Raw genomic sequence first — 19,318 nt, forward strand, 5'->3', positions numbered from 1 at the left:
TTTTCTCCATAGTGTTAGAGACATATGCTACACACATTGTATGCAGTCACAGGATGCCTATATGCCCAATAATCATTAGAGAAATGAATAGTCTAATTATATAAATGTATGTAATATCAATATACACACACATTTACAGGATTTTTAGAAATGATCCTCCCGATGTGAAATACTCATAACTCACATTTAATTTTCAAAACAATTGCTAATTTTTGTGTGCTTCTGTGAAGTTATTCCAAGGAATCCACAATGCGCTTTCCCACCCAAAGCAAATAAGAGCTGGGGAGTTTGCGGGTGGCAGGAAAATTGGATTGAAAAGGGTTAAGAAGTTGTGTGAGAAAAAGACTAAAAAAATTAAAGATCGGGCCGGTGACTAAATGAAAAGATTTAAAAAAAAAAAAAAAAAAAAGCACTTACCAGTCTTTGGCCTTTTGGGGACCCAGCTGACTGGCTCCCACTGTCCTGCCTATGTCCTCCACCTCTGGAAGTCAGGTGACAGCTGCAGCCAATCAGAGTCTGCAGTGTCGCCTACCAAGATCCAGGCATCAGTGCTCACATCCTAAGTGCCATGATGGCAGGAGTTAGGGACAGTGAAGCTACAGTCTCCAAATGGAAGGACGAGGAAGCTGGGACCAGTTAGCTGCGTCCTAAAGACAGACGAGTATGCAATCTTTTTTTTTATTTTATCGCATCCCAGGCCATTAATTCTCTTTTTCCTCACACATCCCCTTTAACAAGTGAATGCTTGGATCACTGTGGAGCCACCCACTACCTCACAGAATACTGGAGAGTTGGCTTTCCTCAGTTGCACTGCAAAAAAATTGTTTTCCTTTAAATTCCAATCAACACACACAAGTACTAGCAGCGGCTATCTGCTGCCTTTGACTTTTCCAGATACTTCGGTGGTTGAACCAATAGGATTGTGCCCTAATTAATCCTAATGGTCAATCAAATGCAGCTTAGAAAGTGTAGTTTTTGTAGGCGTAATCTAGCGGTGCAGAAGAACATTAATCCCTTCATGATGCGGCCCTTTTTTTTCCCATTTTCGTTTTTTCCTCCCCCTTTTAAAAAAAAAATCATAACTCCTTTATTTATCCATTGACGTCGCTGTAGGAGGGCTTGTTTTTTGTGGGACGAGTTGTAGTTTTTAATGGTGCTATTTAAATTACCATCTAATGTACTGAAAAACTTTTAAAACATTATAAGAAGAGTAAAATGAAAAAAAAAACAAAAAACAAACATTCCGCCATCTTTCAGTGCGTCGTTTTTACGGCGCACAAACTAAAACAAAAGTGACATGATAACTTTATTCTACGGGTCAGTACGATTGCTATGATACCAAACTTGAATAGTTTTTTTTTTTTACTATACTACACTTTTTTTCAACGACATTTAAGTTTTTTCAATTATTTTCTGCAGTCATCTTGTGCGCTCAATAACTTTTTTATTTTTCCGAAGACGCAGTTGAGCAAGGGCTCATTTTTTGCGGGATGTCCAGTAGTTTCCGATTTGGAATATAAACAACTTTTAATTGCTTTTTATTGCATTTTTTTTGGGAGACAGGGTGACTGAAAAAGTGCATTTCTGGCGTTTTTTTTTTTCAGACGACGTTCACCGTGCGGGAAAAATAATGCGCTATTTTGATAGATCGGACTTTTACGGACGCGGCGATACCAAACATGTATTTTTATTTTATGATTTAGATTTTTAATAATTGATAATGCAAAAGGAGAGCGATTTAAAAAAAATAAATAAAAAAAATAAATAAATATATATATATTTATTTTTATTTTTTTTATTATTTTTTTTTTTTTTTACTACAATAAAAAAATTTTTTTTTTTAACCTTACTTTAAAGTCCCCCTGGGGGACTACAACCAGCGATGCTTTGATCGCTCCTGCAGTATGACGTAATGCTATAGCATTACGTCATACTGCCATTTGACAGGCATTCTATCAAGCCACCCCACAGGGATGGCTTGATAGGCAGTCTGCTAAGGCAGCCCTGGGGCCTTTCAAAAGGCCCCCAGCTACCACTGCACCTGCACGGCTCCCCCAATCTTACTGCGGGGAGGCCGTGCGGGACCCCCGAACATGGTTCGTGGGATTTAAATGCCGCTGTCAGGATTGACAGCGCCATTTAAAGGGTTAATAGCAGCGAATGACTGATTGCGGCTATTGTCCGCGGGTATCAGCTGTAGTGAACAGCTGAGGCTCGTGCTGTATGCAGAGAGGTCACCCCGCGACCTCTCTGCATACATACCCCGACGCTCCAGAATGTAAATGTACGCCCTGGAGCGGGAAGGGGTAAAGGGGTTGCTCCAACAAAGCAAGTTATTGCTCAACTACAGAACAACGGATAACTTACTGATCGGTGGGGTTCCAACTGCAGGACTACCAGTGGGCCCAAGAATGTTGGAGTAGCACATCCCAAAGTGTGGGCAGCTTCACTTCAACGGGACCGTCAGATATAGCAGGGTTCAAGCAAACAATGCGAAGTGGACTTAGAGCATTAAGCTATGGAGCAAGGCCTAGAGCAGCTGCAGTTAAACAAAATCCATTTTATTTTGTTTTTAACAGCACGCCGCCCCCATGCCTTCCGCTTAGTTAGCAACCTGCAACATGTGAGCAGTGAGCCATTATTGGTCTTATGGCATACCACTCACCCAGAGGGGATGCTCAAAATTGTGCTCATCTACTTGACCTAAATCAGCATGAATATGGATCCTCGAGTACTTGATGCCATTGGGTAGCCAGGTAAATGGGTAGTTCTACAAGAAGGAGGATAGTTGGGAATGAGGAAGATTTACATTGAGTGCTTCAGATTTGGCTGCGTTGACCTTAAAAATAGTCCAAGAGCATCTAACTTCGCCATTAAAGAGGTGACAGAAGTGTGTGGCTGTATAGTAATGAGTTATCAGCAGATGCTAAGCATTTACATTCTGTTGACCATATTGTAATCCCCTTGATGGAAAATAGAACAATTTAGATCATACAGTCTTAGGGACTGAGTCTAATAAACAAGAAGTTCTCTCTTTCGTCTAACCATGTCTATATTAATATCTACGCTCTGTTTACCTTGTGATTCTGGTGGAGCAATCTGGGAAGACTCCTGCTTCTCTCTACGACGTTGTTTCTCATCTTCCCATATTGCTTGCAGACCAGGATTCTTTCCTATCTGAGCTGTAGAGAAAAAAAAGAAAAAAAGAACAATGCCCATTTGTTTTACATGTGCCAGTCAGTTTTTTTAATGTCTAAAAATATAAAGTGATTTTACACCAGCAGGTAAACAGTTAAAACAAGTGCCAATATAAGCAAGTGTTTTAATGATGATCCCAAGACTTGGATTGATATGGTACAATAATTGTAACTTTTGTGTAATTGTAGTCACCTGTACAATTGTGTCTCTTTCCTCCTATCACACTATTTCCATTACAAACAGCCAGATGTGTAGTGGGCGCTCAAGAGCCAATCAGAGCAATCTCTGACTGGAGGCGGGATTTTCAAACCTGTTACCAGCAAGACAGGCTTCCTTCGGCACTGACAACTGCAAGCAAGCCTGCCCAGAGCTCCTGAGAGCAGCGGGAGGGATCCAGACAACACCTGCTAGGCGAGTATAAGACACCCCCCAAAAATGAGACCCTGTGCCTTTTGGGGCAAAAAATATTATAAGAAGGGGTCTTATTTTCAAGGAAACACCGTAGCATCGCCAACATTGGGAAAGACTGCAGTGGGAAATAATAGCTTGCTATTCCACTGTTCTCACTTGTATTCATCTGTTCTAAAATAAATATTGTATGTTCTTGTAACTCCATCTTCTACATTGTATCCCGATTCTGCCTTGTGACACCATCTACCTGTGACAGATGTCTGTTTACATAAGTGGATGTACTGACCACATACGATAATTTTTAGGTCAGTATAAAAGAGGCTATAACAATCAAGTGAGCCATCGCTGATTATTAACTCACCACACGTTTACACCAGACTATGATTGGGAACATTCATTTGATTTAATAACCATTCAGGCAATTCGCCTTGTGTAAAGGCCCTTTTAGACAGAACGGCTGTGGGGCAAACAATGCCCGACACTTGTCCTCGCACATACTAGCTCCCGTGCACCTGCTGCATAAACGATGGACAATGAGCCGATTGCTGATGGTTCAGTGTAAACAGCGGCCGTTCAGTACTTAATGGCCACTATATTAAGTCAATGGAGAACGGCAGGGGAGGAGAGAAATCTCCTGCAACGCCCGCGCCCCCCTGCTGGCCGCTTTTGTGATATATATATTTGCAATTGTGATTCTTTATTATGCTCCCAGAGAAAATGGGAATTGCACAAAAATCGGACAAGCATCATAGATTTTTCAAACTCTGGTTATTGAGAGAAAAATCGCATGTGTCAATTAACCCATTGAAATGAATAAGTTTTTTTCCTGTGCAAGTTCTCTATCTCAGAATCAGACAGAACTTGCAAGGGAAAATTAGCTGTGTGAATACAGCCTAAAGCTACATGCACATGGACGAGTGTCATGTGATGCCTTTAAAGGTCACGTTTTCAACAATGGATGAGGTGTTCCTAGAGACATGCAGTGATTTGTAACCTCGCAGCATTGCTGGGAGGGGGGGGGGGGGAATTAAAAAAAAAAATCACTCATGTCAGTAACTCCATTCAAAAGAATAGAGTTCATATTCGTCTTGCAATGTACAAAACGCGTGCTAGATTCTCGCTCGTTTGCATGTAGCCTCTGGGTGCTTTTACATGGAATAACCTGTCTGTCACAGATGCCCAACATGTCATCCTAGTGATGATCATTCCTGTGCCTTTACACAGGAGCCATCCTCACTCAGTGAATGGAGGTGTATCAGGTCTGGGATTGATCTGCCCGCCCGCCTCCATTCACAGTAAGCAGGCAGGCATTCATAGATCCGTCTTTCAGTTATGCACGCAGAAACTGAACGACAAACTTATTGTGCATGCATGAATGCATAAATAACAAATGCATTCATTGTTTGTCCATGCGATAGAATAGGCGATATGGCAGAAAGATAGCATCGCAATGCGGTGCCTTGCAGGAAAGCATCACTGATGTGAATTAACCCATCCAATAGAATGGGATTATATCTGTGAGAGATTTGTGCGTCTCGCAACGCACAAAGCTCGCATGGTTTTCTTGACGGTGTGAAAACAGTCTTAAGGCTGATTTAGACAACGTTTTTTGCTCAAAAATCGGTCAAAGCCGTATTTTGAGCGATAATCATTGTGTGTAACTGCACGGACATCAGTTTTCGTTACGGAGTCGCTGATTGTTGTTTTTCAGCATGCTGAAAAACAACCATGGGCTTTATCAGGAGTTTACAGCAGGATACAGCGGATACTATTGTATGCCATTCCCTGATGACAGGCTGGGTATGAAGAACAGAGCTGTGTTCTTCATACCCTGCTCGGCGCGCTCGACTGTATAACAACGGGACGCTCCGAGCAGAGAACAGCTGGATGCAGAAGACAAGCAGCCCTGCTTGTCTTCTGCATCCCCTGCTCGAAGCGCAAAGTGATCACTCAACGTTTAAGCGATCGCCTTGCGCTTAAAAGGCACACAATAATTATCGCTCAAAAGAATGAATATAAACACCTGACAAAAGAAACAGCAGTGGTGGCAGAGATATCTGGAAGAACTAGTCATGACACATCATAGCCTCAAAAATCAATTACTATAAGGCACATCTTCTCATGTTGTGCAGACAGGGTGGACAGCAATTCCATCATATACACTGCCTCCAGGAATCTAATTCATTATAATGCTAATCAAGTAGAAAATTACTAAATTAAAAAGGAAAAAAGGGGATAAATCATCTAAGCACCGATAACTTTAAACCCCTCAGTGACCAACCATATGTGTTTTTTAAGCAGCCATTAAGGGACCTTACGATTCTGACAGCCGGGCTCTTGCTGTGATGGCCTGGAGAGGACAAACATCAAATAACGACGATTTAATCACTTTGGCAGCTTTTATGTGGGCCGATAATAGTTTAGACTCCTGCGGTCCAGCGAGAGTCTGCAGGTTATTGTACAGTGTAAATGCATGCACCAGCTGAACGGCAAACAATACTTGATTCGCTTATCTTTAGTTGTTCAGTTATTGCGTTGAATAAAAACTAAACAACGATAGGCCCATGTAAGCAGCCAGTCATTCATCTATGAATGTGTACCTACCTACTGTGAATGGAAGTTGGCGGGTCGGAACAATCCCGGGCCTGCTCCGCCTCCATTTATGAAAAGCATAAAGGCACAGGAACCATCATCGCCGGATGAGCGCCCGACGGGTCATCTAGTTTAAAAGGGCCATTACTTGCCAAGAGTAATAGTTCCTCCGTCACCCCGCAAAGTGATTACGTAGTGACAATGGGTTGCCATAGCAAACAGAGGCCTAACTAAGGCCTCCAAGTCTATCATGCAAGCCAGCCTATTGCACCCTGCCTTGACTGGAGGTTAATTCCGTGAGTGCAATCCACCTTTTTTGTTTTTATCCCTGTAATGGAAATACTTTTATGGCTATTTTGTAGCCATTAATCCTTGATTCTATATATATATATATATCTGAACAGGCTTTAATATATCAACTAGGCCCTACATTCTAAGAAATTAACCTCAGACCTGTTCTACAAGTTTATCATGTGTAAGTAAGAGAATGGCTTTGATGTTTGTTATAACACCAATCAGTCTGTCTTTGTAGGAGCCTGCCATATACATATCTATTGTCTAGAAGGTAGACCTTGTCTGACTAGATCTTATCACTCTATAGAAACTGGTCAATTCCAGAGTTTGATAACATCTTGGTTTGCAAAGCTTGGAGAGTATGGCCTATGACTCAGCAAGTTATACTAGTATAAAGGACAGGAGAGGGACGAAGAAGTAGTAGCTTTTGGAATGGAGAAGTAGTAGCTTTTTGGAATGAAGGAGTAGTAGCTTTTGGAAGCTATGAGGAGAAGCTCTTGGAATCTCTGATGGAAGGATGAGAAGCTCTGGGTAGTACAGACTCTTCAATACCAGATGAGGATGTCATCTGTTGAACCCCTAGAAGTGAGGGAACCTTTGGTGATGGTAATATGTGATCTGTAATCTTTTAGGTAATAATGTAACTTGCTATTTTTATACTTTGTTATGTGACATCTGCAACCTTTATGCTTTGTATATAGTTATCACTTGTATATAGACATTATCCTTTGTATATTAGATCCGATAGTTTACAAACGGAGGACAATTATTCACCACTATGCTCAATTATCATTTTATTATAATAAATTCTTCTTATTAAACCTTTTATAGTGTCTTACTCTCTTTAAAGCGTAATCTGAACTAAATCTTGCTCCTTGCAGCAATACAATCCCATGCATTTTACTTTTGGTCAGAGACTTTTCTATATTAATATTACAGAGGTGAGCAAAAAAAAAATGCATCACATGCTGCATTCGGTGTTTGGTACTGAAAATAAGTAAGCTGCATAAAGCCTCCACAAACTGTTGTAAATAATAAAAAAAAAAAAATTTTAATTTAAAACACTTGCAACAGTTCAGAGTTTTATGCAGCTAGCTTATTATTTGCAGTATCAAAACACCGAATGAAGCATGTGATACAATTTTTTGCACATCTCTATAAATTAAATCCACTCTACATCTTGTAATAACCCAGATTTCTGGGTTATGGGATAGGAGGATCTTGTAGTGCTTTTCCTACGAAGATTAATAGAGAGGCTTCAGAAAAAAAAGACAATTTCATAATTGACAGAGATGAACAACAAAAGCAAAAACAAAAAAACATACCTTCAATTTCTTGGCGGTTCAGAATATCAGCAGCTACAGCGTCCACTTCCAACTCACAGGTACTTTGTGGTTCTACTCCGTCCAACAATAAGGAGCTGTAAGAGACATCATAAGTTTGCTTAGTAGATTCAAAGTAGAACAATCGGTGCAGATTATTAGAGTATGTTCACATGGCAGCATTTGCAGTGCAATCTTCCATGTGAATTCAGTCTATAAAAAAAGTCCATATCTTTCTGCCTGCGGAATTCCAAGATTTTTCCGCTCATCTCTGCATCAACTAGTAACATTTCATTTTTTGATGTGGAAAAATGACTTTCCAAATAATTTATGCACGCAGATTTTGCCATTGACAGGGCTACATCCACGTGCGGATCTGTGGCAAAAAAAAAAAGGTGGATTTTGTCACAGTTTTTAGAGATGAAATTCACAAGAAAAATTCTGAAAATACCCTAACAGTTGTCAAAGAATTACCAACTTACCAGTATAGCTTGGGCTGCATTCACACAGCTATTTGCTGTACGCTGTGCCTTTCTATACTGGGGTTCCACCTGGCTTCCATCTATTTTGGAGGACAGAATAGTGTTGTCGACAACTTTATTCTGTTCTTCAAAATGGACAGAAACAAAGATCATGTTAAAGGGGTTGTCCCGCGCCGAAACGGGTTTTTTTTTTTTTCCAATAGGCCCCCCGTTCGGCGCAAGACAAACCCGATGCAGGGGTAAAAAAAAAACCGTCCAGTACTTACCCGAATCCCCGCGCTCCCGCGACTTTTTACTTACCTTAGTAAGATGGCCGCCGGGATCTTCACCCACGATGCACCGCGGGTCTTCTCCCATGGTGCACCGTGGGCTCTGTGCGCTCCATTGCAGATTCCAGCCTCCTGATTGGCTGGAATCGGCACACGTGACGGGGCGGAGCTACAAGGAGCAGCTCTCCGGCACGAGCGGCCCCATTCGGAAGGGAGAAGACCGGACTGCGCAAGCGCGTCTAATCGGGCGATTAGACGCTGAAATTAGACGGCACCATGGAGACGAGGACGCTAGCAACGGAACAGGTAAGTGAATAACTTCTGTATGGCTCATAATTAATGCACAATGTACATTACAAAGTGCATTAATATGGCCATACAGAAGTGTACAACCCCACTTGCTGCCGCGAGACAACCCCTTTAAGTACAGATAAAGATTTGCACATTTAGGCCGCGCTTACATAAGCGTATGATTACCGCGTATTACGGTGTACGCCCGTATTATCCATGGTAATTGACAGGCAATAATTACATTTCCTTATGCAGTTCTGATCCCATTTGCATGATTGAATTGCATAATGCGCAAGGGCAAAAAAGAACGCAGCATGTTCTATTTTGCTGCTTATAAACACGCGTGAGAGCCCATTGTTCTCTATGGCTGTGTATATACACTCTTCCCTACACAACTACATAGGAAATATTTTTTTAAAAAACAGGTGGACTGCGCATGACAACATGTGTGAGATACCCTGTAATGCACAGTATAATTTCACTGCTGTATGTAGCAATAGGCCGGGTCACTAGAAGATCCACATGGGTAAACCGCTGCACGACCCAGACAGCGTTTTATGCTTACGACCGTGTGAGCCCGGTCCGAGGTTGCATGTGACTAGTTAACCAAAGGTTCAGTTCGGGGTTCCATCTGAATATCGGTTTTGGCTATTTACATGAAGGCCCCGGGGCAGAAAGCCTTAGGCCTCATATCCACGGGCAATAATTAAAATCCGCACGCGGATCCGCATCCCATAGGAATGCATTGACCACCCGCGGATGGTCAATAAAAGTGATTTAAAAAAATATGGAGCATGAAAAAAAATGGACATGCTCCATTTTCGTGGGGGTCTCCCGCAGGCTTCTATTGCAGCCTATGGAAGCCGTCCGGATCTGCGGAAGACCTAAAATCAGAATATACTCACCTGCTCCGCATCTTCCTTTCCTCGCGGATTGATCTTCTCTCTGTCGCGGCCGGATCTTTTTTCTTCAAGCCCGCGCATGTGCGTGGCACGCAACCGGCGTGCTGTGCACATCCGCGGGGCCGAAGAAAGAAGATCCGGCCGCGACGGAGAGAAGATCAAGCCGCGAAGAAGGGAAGATCCGGAGCGTGCGAGAGGTGAGTAATTGCCATTTTCAGCCCTCATGTCCGTGGGGCAGGATGGGGCCCGCTACAGATTCTCCATGGAGTTAGTGAAGAGGGGTTTCCATTCATGGAACGTCTACCTCTCTATGGAGGACTCCATTTATCCCATGTACTACACTTCAGGGATCACCAAACTAGAACAGTTAATTGCTGGGGTCCCAGAACGGAGGACAACCTGTGGAAAACCTTGTCAGGGGGCCTCTTCAACATAAAGGGATTGTTCATAATGAAAATTAAAATTGGAGCATTTACTTTACAATAATCCCACATACATTTTTCCAGAGGGGAATCATTTTTGTCTGCCTTTTAGCAAGAAAAATCAGGATGAAATGGAGTAAATTTAAAAGCAGCTTTAAACCCTTAAGCCCAAAGGGAATACATGGATTCCCTCCGCGTGTGTGGTTTGTTTAGAGCAGGAGCTGATCCTGCTCCTTACACGCCGTAGCTAGCTGTCAGACAGCTGACACCCATCTGCAACAGCCAGGATCAGCACTCACGCAGATTGTCGCTGTCAACCCTTTTAATGCCACTATCAATTCTGACAAGATCACAAGGTTCAGTTATCATGGTAGCCCAGGGCCTCAGCACTGCCATTAATGATTGCCTGTGACCAAGAAAAGACTTATACAAGAAGCAGTCAAAGGTACTCCAAAATGGTACCAACAGAAACCACAGATTATCCCACAGGGCCTCACACCATCAACACAAGGCTAAAATAATGATGGCAGTCAGAAGATGGTGACTTTTTTAAAGTAGTACAGAAAAAAATGGTATTATCGCGATCATACTGACTCATACCGAGTCACGGTATAAAAATTGTCACTTTCGCAGTTTGCATGCCGTGAAAGTAATACCCCTTAAAGATAGAGAAATTACAGGGTTTTTTCCTACTTCACTCTAAATTTTTAAAAGTTTTTCAGTACATTACACTGCACATTAAAAGGGTTTTTTCCAGGCACAAATACTATTGACGACCTATCCTCGCTATCAGCTGGGCTCACTCACTCGGGAACTCTCACTCCTTGAAATCAATGGGATGCTTCTGCAACTACAAGTGCCAGCAACTACACAGGGGTCGTTGCAGTGGCTTTCACTACAACCCCTGTGAATAGTGCCGCTGAGAGTAAGGGCCTTCTCAGCTGATAGGCTGGGGTCCCGAGTGGCGGACCCTGGCCAATCAAATATAGATGACCTGGAAAACCCCTTTAAATAGTACCAAAAAATAAAACTTGTACTGCAAAAAACAAGCCTTCAGGTAGGTATAACAGCGAAAAAAAATAAAATAGTTATGATTTTTCAAAGTGGAGAGAAAAATAAAAAGAAATAAGGGGTTAAAGGGATTTTCTGGGTTTTTTTTTTTAATATGTTGCCTGTGCACCAAAATAATAAAACACCACTATACTCACCTGCCTTGTGACCCTGCATCTCTAGTGTTACACCCCTGTGCACAGGCTGCAGAGGCAGTCTGTGAATGGGAGGTAACAGCCTGCTGTAACCAATCACAGACATCATTGCTCGACCACTGAGATTTGCGATGGTTGCAGTATCCTTTGATGCCCCATCAACTGGGTGACTATGCACTGTAAATACAGCATTGGCACGGAGATTGGAGAACTGACACTGGAGCTTTAGGGACCCAGCATGGGGCATGGGCAGCATTTAAAAAAAAACTCAGAAAACCATTTCAACAGAGATTTTGATGTCATTCATGACAATTTCATTAGAAGCATATCCTAATTTACACAAAATTAATATTAGAGTCACGCTGGTTAAAGTGAATCGCCATCTTTGAACTTTATTTTAATTTTATTATTTTGGGGGCAAAATTCTGTGCGGATTATTTTTTATAATATATATATATTGTATAAGCCCATGAGCCTTAAATCCTGGTAGCTACAGAACGTCAAGGCACTTCATTTCAATAAGCACCATTCCAGATGGACATCTCTAAACCAGTGAACGACTGCCTTTTCCAGCCACGGCATGGGATTGCAGCCTTCATATTAATGTAATCTGGCAGTCTGAGAGGGAAGTGTGTCTAAGATAAATGACAAAAAGGAAGATGGGAAGAGGTATGAGAAACAAAAAGAATGTGGCCTTTAATAATGCAGGCCTCAAGACTGAAATGCCAGCCTAGGAACTGGGTCAGAAAATAAAATAAATGGTGAACAAAGGGTTAACTCAACCTCTCTGTACAAGCAACATAGTATGCAAGGCTGAGAAAAGACATATGTCCATCCAGTTCAGCAAAGGTGGTCTTGGTAATTAAGCAAGGAGGAACAGGGTAATTGGAGTATATAGAACACAGCATTTTTAAAAGTATTGGAAGAAATATAATTTTACAAAATTATTTCAGATTTTTCCCCCTGTTTTAGCACTAGGACAGACTGTTCTTCTGATGGGTTTCTTTCACGGTTTTAGATTTTCTAATAAATGGCAGGCAAAAAGTTTGGGTATACCCAAATTATCCCAGGGCTGAAGGAAAAAGAACTAACTCATTAACCCATCCCTATAAGAAAACACTAGTGATTGCCAGCTATCTCTGATGTCATGTCCTGTATGTGAGCTTTGTGTGTTTCCACCATCTACTTACTAAGCTAGGCTCACTATTTCAGTATGTATTGCTACCATAGATCTAGGCCACCCACCTGCGGTCTAAGGCCTCATGTCCACGGTGAAAATAAGAATTAAAATCCGCAGCGGATTTTAACTCTTCTCCCGCGCGCGGATCCGCACCCCATAGGGATGCATTGACCACCCGCGGGTAGATAAATACCCGCGGATCGTCAATAAAAGTGATTTTAAAAAAAATGGAGCATGAAAAAATCTGGACCATGCTCCATTTTCATGCGGGTCTTCCGCGGGGACGGCTCCCGCGGGCTTCTATTGAAGCCTATGGAAGCCGTCCGGATCCGCGGGAGACCTAAAATAGGAATTTAAAAGCATTTACTCACCCGCAGCGGGCCGGGAAGGTCTTCTCTTCCTCACGGCCGCATCTCCCTTGCTTCGGCTCGGCGGATGTGCCCGGCGCATGCGCGCGGCGTGCCGAATTCATCCGCCGGCCGAAGAAAGAAGATCCGGCCGCGACGCAGAGAAGAAACGGAGCGGATGGGAGGTGAGTTTATCCTCATTTATTCTTATTTTCAGCGCTCATGTCCGCGGGGCAGGAGGGACCCGCTACGGATTCTACATGTAGAATCCGTAGCGGATCTGATTTTCCCCGTGGACATGAGGCCTTAAGGTCATATCTGACTTAGATTCTTCCTTCACTCACTATGTTCAATCTCCTGCATGCTCATTGTCATCTGTACCTCACAGACATTTCCAGAATCCACCTGTTTCTCACTGTAGAAACAGTAAGAACACATTTTTGCCCCCATCCATTCTCATCTGGACTACTGTAACTCACTACTGATGAGACCTCCCATCAATAAACTCTTCCCTCTCCAATCTAGTCTGAATATTGCAACCAGGCCCATTTTCTGTCCAACTGCTACACCAATGCCTCCACCTTCTACCAGTCACTGCGCTGGTTGGCCGTCCACTACAGAATACAATTTAAACTCTCTCACCCATATAGCTCTCCACAGTGCCTCCTTAAATATCTCATCTTGGTCTACAACCCTGCCAATTTTCTACATACTGCTAATCTTAAACCAATATCCTTTAAAATTTGAGCCTCCTGCCTCTGTCCAAGACTTTTCCCAAGTTCCACCAGGTCTCTGGAATGTGCTACCCCAGACAAAGAGGCTAAATACCAGTGTGAACAGTTTTATGCATGCTCTAAAACCATCTCTCTTTAGAGAAGCCTAACACATCCCCTCTTCTACATCACTATTCAGTACCGGATCTGTTCCTCTGACTTGATCCTCTGACACACTCTTTACACCCTAATGCATGTCACATCTGTACATACAGAAACTGGCTGGTGACCGGCTTATGCAGCTTTAGGTATAGTACCCTGTTAAATAAAAGATGGCTGGATCGTTGCACTGAACAAGCACTTTTATCCTTTGTGTCACTCCTATTTACTCAGGCGGTAAGCTCTTGAAAGCGGGGCTCTCACTACTATTGTTTGAAGTGTTTATTAGCTTACAAAAGTGTAAAATGCCCGGTCTGCCTGCAGATGTACCCTCTAATTTGTCAAGTACTGCGCAATTATATTTGCACTATATAAAGATTATCATTAAAGAAAACTTGGAGATTTGCTTTCCCCGAACTTCTTAAAGTACTACAAAATGCGGGCTACCTTCTAAATTCAATGGGGGAGGCCATAGTAGTAGTTCTTTTAAAACCAAGCAAGGACCTTTTATTACCAGACTCATATGGGCCCATCTGCCTTTTGCCAGTAGACATTAAAATAATTGCAAAGGCTTTGGCTATACATCTCTCTCAAGTGATAACCACTATTCTTCAAGAACAAAGTGGCTTTATACCTGCAATGTCTACAGCAATTAATCTGCGTAGACTATCTGAATCTACAGATTCCTGCTGATAACCCTGATCAAAGCCATTTGTTCTTTGGATGCAGCCAATGCCTTTCATAATGTGGAGTGGGAACTTATAGGAGCAGTATTGTTCAAAATGAGCTTTGGAGACTCTTTAATACATACTGTAAGATTATTATATGCTAGATACTTGTTGTCTTGAGTTTCCAGGTCCAGTAACTTTGTGGGGGTAAGGGACGGATGCACTTTTAGTTGTCCTTTTTTTTGCATGCGGGAGATCAATTGAGATAGAGGACAATTGATCCCATCAGCGCGTGATCCGGGTTAAAATACAGCATGCTGCATTTTAATTTCCATGCAGGCCATTCGCAAATCGCTTAAAAATACCATCCGCTGCTATTTAATTAACCGCGGGTGGTCAATAATATCCTATGGGCAATTTTATATGCAGCTCACGTGTGCGGGAGACCCGCGTGAATATAATCTATTTTCCTTGTGGACATTGGGCCTTAGGCCTCCTGCACAGCCGGATTCTACATGTGGAGTCAAGCTCTGGCAGCAGCGACATCCGCGCGTACCTGCTCCATCGGCTTTTTTTCTGTACTCTGGATGGACGTGGCGGCTCGCCATCACAAATGCGCAGTCCTGACTTTTTTTTGTAATTTCATTTATTGTGGACAGGCTGCTTCCATTGACTTGAATGGAATCCGTGCAAAAATGGAGCATGCTGCAATTTTTCCTCTGCTTGCAGAAACTGCAATTGGTGTGGAGAAAGAATCGATTTCCCATAGCATGCTGTGGGAGCTATTTGCTGGGGATCCGCGGGGCTAATGCCCGACGGACTCCACAGCAAATATCTGCCCATGGGCAGAAGGCCTTATATAGGAGGAATGGTGTTCTATATACTCGAAGTATCAAATATAACATTGGCCTCACAGAATCTTCCAATTGTAGTTGCTGTAATGCCCCTTCTGCTGATCTTCTACATATGATGTGAACATGTCCTAGGTCAGTGATGGCGAACCTTTTAGAGACCAAGTGCCCAAACTGCAACCCAAAACCCACTTATTTATCGCAAAGTGCCAACACGTCAGGGGGCGGGGCTTATCACGACGTATGATTTTACCCCCGTCATTATAAAAAGGACAAGGCCGCTTTAAAATAGACTGGGTGCAGATTTCACCAGCTTTTTGGATGCGGAAATACTGCAGAATGTCCTCAGCAGAAATTTCTGTGGAAAATTCTGCAGTATTTCCGCATCCAAAAAAGTCAAAATCTGCACCCTGTCTATTTTGAAGCGGCCCTGTCCGTTTCTGCCACATGTAAACATATCCCAGCGATAATAGTGACACCCCCCCAAGCAATAATAGTAACCCCCCCCCCCAGCGGACACCAGTATAATAGTGGCATCCCACAGCAGCCCCCAGTATAATAGTGGTAATAGTGACCCCCTGCCCCAGCAGTAATAATAGTGACACCCTCCAGCGGTACCCCAGCAGTGATAATAGTGACACCCCCCAGCGGACCCCCAGCACTGATAATAGTGACACCCCCCAGCAGTGATAATAGTGGCACCCCCCCCCCCCCAGCAGTAATAATCCCCCCTCACTCTCAGAGACCCACGTACTTACCCCTCCTCCACATGGAAGCGTCGCTCCTCTTCTGCCTGATCGCTGGTGCACACTGAGTGTGCTGCTGGACGCATATAACCTTTTCTCTTCCCCACTTCCCCAGTATAATAGTGCCCCGCCCACCGCCTAGCGGTAATAGTGACTCCCTGCCCCAGCAGTTATAAGTGACACTCCCCCCAGAGCGGCCTCCCAGCAGTAATAATAGTGACACCCCCCAGAGTGGCATCCCCCAGCAATAATAGTGACACCCCCAGGGCGGCCCCCCCAGCAGTAATATTAGTGACACCCCCCCATCATCAGTAATAATAGTCACAGCCCTCAGAGCTGCCCCCTAGCAGTGATAAGGACACCTCTACCGGCCCCCCAGCAGTAATAGTGACACCCCCCAGCGAACCCCCAGCAGTGATAATAGTGACACCCCCCAGCAGTGATAATAGTGACACCCCCCAGCAGTGATAATAGTGACACCCCCCCAGCAGTGATAATAGTGACACACCCCAGAAAGGCCCCCCAGCAGTAATAAGGACACCCCCAGCGGCCTACAGCAGTAAAAATAGTGATACCCCCCAGCACTGATAATAGTGACACCCCCCAGCAGTGATAATCCCCCCACCTTCTCCGAGACCCATCTACTTACCCCTCCTCCACATGGAAGCGTCACTCCTCTTCTGCCTGATCGCTGATGCACAGTAAGTGTGCTGCCGGATGCATATAACCTTTTCATCCCCACTTCCCCAGTATAATAGTGCCCCCCCCCCTCCCCCCACCGCCTAGCGGTAATAGTGACACCCTGCCCCAGCAGTAATAAGTGACACTCCCCCCAGAGCGGCCTCCCAGCAGTAATAATAGTGACACCCCCAGGACGGCCCCCCCCCGCAGTAATAATAGTGACCCTCCCCCGAGCGGCCCCCCAGCAGTAATAATAGTGATACCACCCCCCCCCCCAGAGCGCCCCCCCATCAGTAATAATAGTCACACCCTTCAGAGCTGCCCCCCAGCAGTAATAATAGTGATACCCCCCCCCAGAGCGCCCCCCCATCAGTAATAATAGTCACACCCTTCAGAGCTGCCCCCCCAGCAGTGATAATAAGGACACCTCCACCGGGCCCCCCAGCAGTAATAGTGAAACCCCCCAGCGGACCCCCAGCAGTGATAATAGTGACACCCCCCCCCCCCCCAGTGATAATAGTGACACCCCCCCCCCCCTCTCCGAGACCCCCATACTTACCCCTCCTCCACGTGGAAGCTTCGCTCCTCTTCTGCCTGATTGCTGGTGCACATTAAGTGTGCTGCCGGACGCATATTACCTTTTTTCTTCCCCACTTCCCCAGTATAATAGTGCCCCCCCCAGCGGTAATAGTGACTCTCTGCCCCAGCAGTAATAAGTGACACTCCCCCCAGAGCGGCCTCCCAGCAGTAATAATAGTGACCCGCCCCAGAGCGGCTCCCCATCAGTAATAATAGTCACTGCCCCCCCCCCCCAGAGCTGCCCCCCAGCAGTGATGATCGTGACACCCCCCCCCAGCAGTGATGATCGTGACACCCCCCCCCAGCAGTGATGATCGTGACACCCCCCCCCAGCAGTGATGATCGTGACACCCCCCCCAGCAGTGATGATCGTGACACCCCCCCCCAGCAGTGATGATCGTGACACCCCCCCCCCAGCAGTGATGATCGTGACACCCCCCCCCAGCAGTGATGATCGTGACACCCCCCCCCAGCAGTGATGATCGTGACACCCCCCCCCCCAGCAGTGATGATCGTGACACCCCCCCCAGCAGTGATGATCGTGACACCCCCCCCAGCAGTGATGATCGTGACACCCCCCCCCAGCAGTGATGATCGTGACACCCCCCCCCAGCAGTGATGATCGTGACACCCCCCCCAGCAGTGATGATCGTGACACCCCCCCCCCAGCAGTGATGATCGTGACACCCCCCCCCAGCAGTGATGATCGTGACACCCCCCCCAGCAGTGATGATCGTGACACCCCCCCCCCCCAGCAGTGATGATCGTGACACCCCCCCCCCCAGCAGTGATGATCGTGACACCCCCCCCCCAGCAGTGATGATCGTGACACCCCCCCCCCAGCAGTGATGATCGTGACACCCCCCAGCAGTGATAATCGTGACACCCCCCCAGCAGTGATGATCGTGACACCCCCCAGCAGTGATAATCGTGACACCCCCCAGCAGTGATAATCGTGACACCCCCCAGCAGTGATAATCGTGACACCCCCCAGCAGTGATAATCGTGACACCCCCCAGCAGTGATAATCGTGACACCCCCCAGCAGTGATAATCGTGACACCCCCCAGCAGTGATAATAGTGACACCCCCCAGTAGTGATAATAGTGACACCCCCCAGCAGTAATAATCCCCCCTCCCTCTCCGAGACCCACGTACTTACCCCTCCTCCACATGGAAGCGTCGCTCCTCTTCTGCCTGATCGCTGGTGCACACTGAGTGTGCTGCCGGACGCATATAACCTTTTTTCTTCCCCACTTCCCCAGTATAATAGTGCACCCCCTACCGCCTAGTGGTAATAGTGACACCCCCCCCAGAGCGGCCTCCCAGCAGTAATAATAGTGACCCCCCCCCCAGCAGTAATGACACCCCCCAGAGCCCCCCAGCAGTAATGACACCCCCCAGAGCACCCCCCAGCAGTAATGACACCCCCCAGAGCACCCCCCAGCAGTAATGAGACCCCCCCAGAGCACCCCCCAGCAGTGATGATCGTGACCCCCCCCCAGCAGTAATGACACCCCCCAGAGCCCCCCCAGCAGTAATGACACCCCCCAGAGCATCCCCCAGCAGTAATGACACCCCCCAGAGCACCCCCCAGCAGTAATGAGACCCCCCCAGAGCACCCCCCAGCAGTGATGATCGTGACACCCCCCCCAGCAGTGATGATCGTGACACCCCCCCCCCAGCAGTGATGATCGTGACACCCCCCCCCCCAGCAGTGATGATCGTGACACCCCCCCCCCAGCAGTGATGATCGTGACACCCCCCCCCCCCAGCAGTGATGATCGTGACACCCCCCCCCCAGCAGTGATGATCGTGACACCCCCCCCCCCAGCAGTGATGATCGTGACACCCCCCCCCCAGCAGTGATGATCGTGACACCCCCCCCAGCAGTGATGATCGTGACACCCCCCCCCAGCAGTGATGATCGTGACACCCCCCCCCAGCAGTGATAATCGTGACACCCCCCCCCAGCAGTGATAATCGTGACACCCCCCCCCAGCAGTG

At 45.7% G+C, this 19,318-nt stretch overlaps 1 protein-coding gene across 1 annotated transcript in view; it reads right to left on the reverse strand.

Moving 5' to 3' along the window:
• The window catches only part of REV3L (REV3 like, DNA directed polymerase zeta catalytic subunit), a 242,726-nt gene that overhangs the window by 101,122 nt on the left and 122,286 nt on the right, over nucleotides 1-19,318 (reverse strand). Inside the window, exons 6-7 of the mRNA XM_066607067.1 lie at nucleotides 7,821-7,915; nucleotides 3,078-3,182 (exon numbers count right to left, since the gene is read on the reverse strand). Of these exons, the coding sequence (XP_066463164.1) occupies nucleotides 3,078-3,182; nucleotides 7,821-7,915 (200 nt within the window). The remainder of the gene's footprint in view (nucleotides 1-3,077; nucleotides 3,183-7,820; nucleotides 7,916-19,318) is intronic.

Source organism: Eleutherodactylus coqui, chromosome 1 (assembly GCF_035609145.1).
Source record: "Eleutherodactylus coqui strain aEleCoq1 chromosome 1, aEleCoq1.hap1, whole genome shotgun sequence".
Lineage (NCBI taxonomy): Eukaryota > Metazoa > Chordata > Amphibia > Anura > Eleutherodactylidae > Eleutherodactylus > Eleutherodactylus coqui.